Genomic DNA, 8,648 nt, shown 5'->3' on the forward strand with positions numbered 1-8,648 from the left:
TAACTTTAGTTTCAGCCTTTGTGATTAGGGGAGCTCTGTTTTAACCTTGAATCTCCCCTTTGGGTTCTGGGGGGGGGGGGCGGGTAGGGTGGGGATGGTGCTACCCACAAGAGCCAATCAGAAACCTACAAGGTCCCTGTCTTGAGCTCTGGAGTCCTGGGGAGGGTGGAGGGCACTCTCAGAAGGTTCTGGAAGTGGAGTATTGCCCAGCTGGAGATTTCAGAGCGGCTCTGGGGACACGTGGGAAGGGTACTTGCAGCACGGTGGATCAGTGGTTAGAACTGTTGCCTCACAGGCCAGGGATCTAGGTTTGATTCCTCCCTCGGCGACTGTCTGTGTGGAGTTTGCACATTCTCCCAGTGTCTGCGTGAGTTTTCTCCCACAATCCAAAGATGTGCAGGTTAGGGTGGATTGGCCGTGCTAAATTGTCCCATAGTGTCCAGGGATATGTAGGTTAGCTGCGTTCGTCAGGGTAAATGTAGAGTGATAGGTTAGGGGACTGGGTCTGGGTGGGTTTCTCTTTGGAGGGTCAGTGTAGACTTGTTAGGCCGAAGGGCCTGTTTCTGCATTGTGGGGATTCTATGGTACATGTGGTGTGTGAGGATTGGGAGATAGGATGTCCTCCTGTCGATAATGCAGACTGTGTTATGATAGATTACATGGGCTATCCCCAGGAACACAGCGAGCTGTTCCAACTATGGCTAATGCTCCAGGAAGGCACTGTGTGGTACCCGCCTAATACCATGTCATAGTCAGTTACATGTATTCATGGTTGGTACTTACATGTCCTTGCTCCCTTTCCTGATATTACCTGCACAGACAGGGAGATAAACAAGGAGTAAGTACAGAGACCATTGTAACCACGGAGACTAGAACTGACGGGATTTGACACCCTGTGCAGTTTGCAGACAGCCCATTAGTAGAAGGAGAATATTTTTAAATTCATTTTGACAAAAGAGATGTGGGTGCTGCAGCATTTATTGCCCGTCCCTAATTGCCCCTCGAGACAATTGCCTTCTTGTACCGTTGCAGTCCCATGTGGTGTAGGGACACACCCACAGTCCTGTTAGGCAGGAAATTCCAGGATTCTGACCCAGCGACACTGAAGGAACGGCCGATATATTTTCAAATTGGGATGGGGAGTGGCTTGGAGGGGAACTTGCAGGGGATGGTGTTCCCATGCATTGGCTGGCCTTGTCCTTCTCGATGGAATTGGTCATGGGTTTGGAAGATGGTCTCGAAGGATCTTGGGTGAATTGCTGCAGTACATCTTGTAGATGGTATATACTGAGCGTTGGTGGGGGAGGGAGGGGATGTTTGTGAATATGGTGCCAGTCCAGCAGGGGCTGCTTTGTCCTGGATGGTGTTGAGCTTCTCAAGTGCTGTAGGAGTTGCCCCCATCCAGGGCAAGTGGGGAGTATTCCCTCACACTCCTGAGTTGTGCCTTGTCGATGGTGGACAGGCTTTAGCGTTGTCAGGAGGTGAGTTACTCACTGCAGTATTCCTAGCCTCTGACCTACTCTTGTATCCACTGTGTTTATGTGGTGAATTCAGTTGAGTTTCTGGTCAATGGTACCCTCCAGGATAGTGATAGTGGGGGGATTCAGAGATAGTAACACTATTGAATGTCATGGGGTGGTGGTTAGATTGTCTGTTATCAGTTATCGGCATAGCCTGGCATTTGCGTGGCATGATGTTAGATGCCACTTGTCAGCCCAAGCTTGGATATTGTCCAGATCTTGCTGCATTTGGACACAGACTGCTTCAGTATCTGGGGAGTGGCGAATGGTGCTGAACATTGTGCAATTATCGGCGAACATCCCCACTTCTGAGCTTATGGTGGAGGGAAGGTCATTGATAAAGGAGCTGAAGATGGTTGGGCCTAGGACACTACCCTGAGGAACTCCTGCAGAGATGTCCTGGAGCTGAGATGACTAACCTCCAACAACCACAACTATCTTCCCATGTGACAGGGATGAGTCTAACCAGCGGAGAGTTTGCCCCCTGATACCCATGGGCTCCAGTTTTGCCAGGGCTGCTTGAAGCCACACTCGCTCGATTGCAGCCTTGATGTCAAGGGCTTTCACACTAACCTCCCCTCTGGAAGCCAGCTTCTTTGTTTATGTTTGACTCAAGGCTGTAATGAGGGCAGGAACTGAGTGGCCCTGGAGGAACGCAAACTGGGCATCACTGAGCAGGTTATTGCTGAGTGGGTGCTGCTTTGCTGATGACACTTTACCGATGATCGAGAGGAGACTGATGGGGCAGTAATTAGCCAGGTTGAATCTGTCCTGTTTTTTATGTCCAGGACATATCGAGGGAAATGTCACTGACTCGAAAGGTTAACTGTTTTTTGGCTGTTGTTTAACTGTTAGGTGCTGAAGACTTTCTTTGGCAATTTCTATTATTGCTAGAACTTTTCATATTGTCAGGTAGATGCCAATGTGACAACTGCATGTCTCAATCGTTGCTTTGGCCAAATCATGCTGCCTGCCATCTTGGTTGCTTACATTGGTGGTTAACCTCTGGCTGCCTCAGTATGGGTGAGCACATCAATACCCACACTTTGGACCTGCGTTGTTGCCCCTCTGGTAGACAGGGTAGTGAAGAAGCTTACCTTTATTGGTCAGTGAATTGAGTACAGGAGTTGGGAGGTCATGTTGTGGCTGTGCAGGACATTGGTTTGGCCAATTTTGCAATATTACGTTCAGTTCTGGTCTCCCTACTATAGGAAGGATGTTGTGAAACTTGAAAGGGTTCAGAAAAGATTTACAAGGATGTTGCCAGGGCTGGAGGGTTTGAATTATAGGGAGATATTGGATAGGCTGGGGCTGTTTAGCCTAGAGTGTTGGAGGCTGAGGGGTGACCTTATAGAGGTTTATAAAATCATGAGGGTCAAGGATAGGGTAAATAGACAAGGCCTTTTTCCCCTGGGTAGGGAAGTCCAAAACTAGAGAGCAAAGGTTTAAGATGGGAGGGGTAAGATTTAAAAGGAACCTGAGGGGCAAATGTTTCACACAGAGGGTGGTGCACATATGGAATGGGCTGCCAGAGGAAGTGGTGGAGGCTGGTACAATTACAACATTTAAAAGGCATCTGGATGAGTAAATGAATAGGAAGGGTTGAGAGGGATATGGGCCAAATGCTGGCAATAGGGACTAGATTAATTTAGGATATCTGATTGGCATGAACAAGTTGAAGCAAAGGGTCTGTTTCTGTGCTGTACATCTCCATGTCTCTCAGTCTGTATGATTCCGTGTCTCTGTGTCTCTATAACACTATGTCTCTATGACACCATGTCACTACCACACTATGGCACCAGGACACTATTGCACTACGACACTGTGTCTCTTTGTCTCTTTGACATGATGTCTCTATGACAATCTGTCTCTAGGACACCAGCTCACTACGACACTAGAACACTATGGCACTGTGTCTCAATGTCTCTATGACACTACGTCTCTATGACACTACGTCTCTATGACACTACGGCACTATGACACTACGGCACTATGACACTACGGCACTATGACACTACGGCACTATGTCTCCGTGTCTCAATGTCTCCGTGTCACTATGTCTCCGTGTCACTATGTCTCTGTGTCACTATGTCTCTGTGTCACTATGTCTCTGTATCTGCCTGACCCTCTATCTCTGTGACACTGTGTCTCTGTGACACTGTGTCTCTCTGTCTCTGATACAGAGGTAGGGCTGTAAGACACAGAGCCAGGAATGGGTAAGTTAGATTCTTTTGTCCGTTCTCCCTTTCTGCGTCTATCTCACCCTCCACCTCTGTCCCATTCTGCCTCTTTCTCCCCTCACTCGCCTTTCTCTCTCTGGAAAGGGGGGCAGCTCTTTGACTTTGGTAGGCAGCGCAGAAAAGGGCAGTGGGGAGTGGTCATCGGCTAAGCGCCTCGAAAGACATTACCCAACAAAATCGCTCTTCACCTTCTCTCGAAGACATGTGTCTCTGGCACGCTTCCAAATTCCAAACACATCCCAAGAAGAAACCAAAACTGTTTTGAAAGAGTTCCATTTGGTTTCAGATTCACTGCAGCCTCTGGCCTGTGATTGGCGTGCGTTTCAGGGTCAGGTTATCAGAACAAGAGGAGGCCATTCAGTCCCACCAGAGCATACTATCTGCCCTCGCTTTCTCCACAACAAAAAAATGCACCAATCCCACTCTTGAAATCTGTGGCTGACCGCGGTTTGGTCTGGAGGACATGGCAGAGGGTGGTATGATGCACTGTTCCTGGTCCCTATTCCCCTTTTCAGGAAAGCTTGCTCCTTGACCTTCTTGCCCTTGTGTTGTCCCGAGATGCCATTTTCTCTTTGGGAGGAGAATTTGGGGTTTGGATTGACACCCACCATGTGGGAAGAGTCTCTCTTGGCAACTTTCTGAAGGGAATCAGATAAACATTTGCACCTGGGGGGAGTTGGGCGGGAGGGAGGATCAGAGGGGGAGCCCTTACAAGCACAATGGGCCCAACGGCCTTCTCTTGCACTGAGAGACGCACAACAAAATGTTTCACTGTACCTCGGTACATGTGACAATACCAATTCAGACCTGCCCTACCTCTCCCACTGTGATCCCCAGTGCCCCGCCAACTTCTGAGTAGGCAGTGGGCAATGATGGCAAAAGATTTCTCTGAGTTAATGAGTGCCCCTATGATCGGTGCCAATTGGTTAGTACATGGGTACCAATGACCTAGCGAGACGGGCACAGTAATAAAACTAGGCTGGTCAACTCCAGGAGTGTGGGATGGCACAGGGGAGTGGAAATCCAGCCAATCACAGTGAAGCAAGTCACTCCAGGAGCCAAACCTGGTGGGATCTCTATTGGATCCCCAAAACTGATGGATTCATCTCTTGGGGTTTAAAAAGAGAGAACAAATCCCGCCCTCGAGGGGGAAGGGGTCCCTGCCACCCTTACCCGATCCGGGCAGCACACGTGACTCCAGACCCGTGGCTACAGAGGTTGACTCTTGAGCTGCCCTCTGGGAAAGAGGGGTCGCTCTGTGAGAAGGGAAGGGGGTGCTCCTGTGGAGACGGGAGGAGAATGCCACCTTCATGAGGGCAACTGGGTACTCGTTGGCACCCCATAAGTGATGCCCGGGTCCCTTGGAGGAAATGTCCCATGGCGAGGGGTGTGGGTACTGGGGACGGACTCCTTACCTCGCTGCTGACGTTTCTTCTTGCAGTATATGGTAGCTGCTATCACCATGATAGCAATGAGCACTATCACTACACACGCAATCGCTACAATCCAGGGCAGCTTCTGAAGTTTTCCCGTGGTTTTTACCATGGTTGTAGAAGAAGTGGGTTGCCATGTTGAAACCGTGGTGGTTTTGACTGTGGATTTGGAAGGAATTGGTTGTTGCGCTGAAAACAGAGAGAGAGGACCACTTTCATGAAAGTAAGATCGGCGGCACACAAATTCCAGGCAATGGCTATCTCCAACAACTGAGCTGTGGTTGCTTGACATTCAGAATCCCCAATCCCCTCCCACACGATCAACATCCTGGGCAGTGGGGTGGGGGGGTTACCATTGACTAGAAACTGAACTGAGAGAAAGTGAGGACTGCAGACACTGGAGATCAGAGTTAAAAAGGCATTGCAGGGAAAGCACAGGGGGTCAGGCAGCATCTGAGGAGCAGGAGATTCGACGTTTCAGGCATTAGCCCTTCGTCAGGAATGTGATAAAGGGGCTAATGCCTGAAACGTCGATTCTCTTGCTCCTCGGATGCTGCCTGACCTGCTGTGCTTTCTCACTACCACATGTTTTGACTAGAAACTGAACTGGAAGATTAAAACCCACCACTCCGGTAATTATGCAGTTTATATGACTGTGAATTATTCTCTCTGACAAAGAATCAACTAGACTCGAAACGTTAGCTTGCTCTCTCTCTCCATGAACACTGCCTGACCCGCTGTGATCTCCAGCATTTGTTGTTTTTAGACTGAATTACCAAAATGGCTAATACTTTCTCTGCTGTCCACCCTAAAAGTACCACACATCAGGCTTCTTTTATGAATAAAAAATAATCTGTTTTAGTATTAACAAGATCGGGACAATATCCAGGCTTGGTCTGGCAAGTGGCAAGTAACATTCGTGCCACACAAATGCCAGGCAATGACCATCTCCAATAGGAGACAATTTGACTGGTCAAATGACTCAACGTTAACCAAAACCCAATTTATGCAAACACTATGGTTAAACTACAACAGAAGAAAGATGAATTTAGAAAACTTGACTCCATTGGAAAGTTTAAGAGAATAATAGCTATGTATCTATTACCAATGAACTGTTCCAATATAATCCCATCCCATAAACACACCCCTGGGCACAAAGGAAAATTTGGAAATCAGATATTCCCACAAGCCATGTCTGCTGTAGGAAGAGAAAGCCCAGTTTCTAGCTGTAACCAAGAGAGAGTGAAAAATAGCTTTAATTTCTTCAAGATTCCAGCAGGTTCTGCTGAATATAAAAGTTATAAAAAGCTAGAAATCCTGGTTATGTGAGAGGTGCCAACACCCATCCAGGCATGCTTCTATTGTTCCAACTTAGAAAAAACTCAAAGGTCTCACAAGCTTTTTATGCTACCGCAGACTGCTGGTACATCTTGTTCAATTGCTCTCTTAAAAGAAACCAGGACAAAATAACACCTCTTGAATCCACAACAGTGTTGCAAACTCAACTGGACTCACCACATAAACATAGAGGCTACAAAGAGCAGGTCAGAAGCTGGGAATACTGTAACAAATAACTCACCTCCTGTCTCCCCAAAACCTATCCACCATTGACAAGGAGAGGGAATGGCTGGATGGGTGCAGTTCCAATAACACTCAAGAAGCTCAACACCATCCAGGGCAAAGCAGCCCATTTGATTGGCACCACATCCACAAACATCCAATCCATCCACGCTCAGTAGCAGCAGTGCACACCATCTACAATATGCACTGCATCAACTCACCAAAGATCCTTAGTTAACACCTTCCAAACACATGACCACTTCTATCTAGAAGAACAAGGGCAGCAGATACATGGGAACACCACCCCTCTGCAAGTTTCTCTCTGAGACCTACACCATCCCGACTGGGAAATATATCACCATTCCCTCGGTGTTGCTGGGTCAAATTCCTGGAACCTTCCTCCCGAATGGCATTGTGTGGGTGTCCCTACATCACACAGAGTTAATAGCATTGTGGGTCAGCTGACAGCAGGTGGACTGCGGCATGTTATGGATCAGGCCAGACCCCCTCCAAACACTTTAAGAAGGTAGCCCATTCCCTAACATGTACTTATTTTAAAGGTAGATATAAAGTGGATATTCCAGGAGAGATGCAGCTGGTCAAAGCACTCAGCTTTAAGCAAAACAGAGTTTATTTACACCCTATGGTTGAAACACAAAAAGAAAAACAGAATTTAGCATAACATGACTATTTGGAAACCCAACCGACTCAAAATTGCAACTTAACGAAGGAACTGTTCCAGGCCCTGCAAAATCCCAAGAACACACCCCTTGGCAAATGGTGAATTCAAACACAGGTTCTTACAGGCAGGAGAGATTGCAGAGAGAAGAGTCAGGCAAGAAACATCTGTTGAAGCATGGAAGCCTTTTTCACAGTAACTGCTTCTCTGTTACAACTGTTTCTGCCTGCTTAAAAAAGCCAAACTACAAAAAAAAACCTTAAGTGGGACAACTGGCTGTTCTTTAAAGTCACTTTCCAGACATATCAGCACCTCTGCCTTTATGCCCCTCTTGAAAAAATCCAAGGACAAATATCCTTGTTAAAGGGCCTTCATTGTCGTGCCTTCCACCCCTTAAAATATGAACCATCAAAATACAAATTCTATTGATTTGAAACCCCTTAGTCTTACCCTGTGAGTACACTACAATACATGTACATTAACTATAACCATGCAAACATACACTACTACATTCTATTTCAGTCTGCTTACTCCTGCCACTGAACTCCTCCATTTCTCATCCAAGTCTCGACAGTGTGTCGGAAATCACATTTTCTCACCATGCCACATTTACAATTTTCGAATTGAACAGCTGTAATAATAAGTTCCATCTAAACAATCTGGAATTTTTGTCCTTAAATTTCTCCAAAAGCTTATGACCTGTAAACATCAGGCAAATTGCTAGCAACATAAGTGTTGAAATGTTGTAACGCCAACACCAATCTCAAAGTCTCCTTTTCAACTGTCATATATTTCTGTTATGAATATTCGATTTCCTGGAGAAATACCCTATAGGTCTTTCTATCTTCTCGTCATCTTCCTGTAAGAGCACAGCACCGACACCAACGTCATTTGCATCAATAGCCAATGGCTAACACTGGGGCGGTGGTTAACACAGCTCTCAAGCTGGATCCAATTAAACTTCCTACTTTTATTAAGGAATTCAGTGTGTGGAGCAGCCACACTACTAAATTTGATTCGAATTTCCAATAACATCCACTAAATCCCAGGAATCATAGTACTGCTCTCTTGATTGATGGTATGGAAAACTCCCCAATAACCTTTGGTTTTACCTTCTGTGGGGCCATTTGTTGATGCTCGATAATATGGCCTCGGAAGGTGACTTGGGCTTTGGCAAGTTCACTCATGGCCAGGTTTATCACCAAGTCTGCTCCCC

At 46.8% G+C, this 8,648-nt stretch overlaps 1 protein-coding gene across 1 annotated transcript in view; it reads right to left on the minus strand.

Annotated features, from left to right (window-relative positions):
* The window catches only part of LOC122544330 (paired immunoglobulin-like type 2 receptor beta), a 49,252-nt gene that overhangs the window by 5,355 nt on the left and 35,249 nt on the right, over window positions 1-8,648 (minus strand). Inside the window, exons 3-4 of the mRNA XM_043683505.1 lie at window positions 5,176-5,382; window positions 784-811 (exon numbers count right to left, since the gene is read on the minus strand). Of these exons, the coding sequence (XP_043539440.1) occupies window positions 784-811; window positions 5,176-5,382 (235 nt within the window). The remainder of the gene's footprint in view (window positions 1-783; window positions 812-5,175; window positions 5,383-8,648) is intronic.

The sequence above is a fragment of the Chiloscyllium plagiosum genome, chromosome 48, assembly GCF_004010195.1.
Source record: "Chiloscyllium plagiosum isolate BGI_BamShark_2017 chromosome 48, ASM401019v2, whole genome shotgun sequence".
NCBI lineage: Eukaryota > Metazoa > Chordata > Chondrichthyes > Orectolobiformes > Hemiscylliidae > Chiloscyllium > Chiloscyllium plagiosum.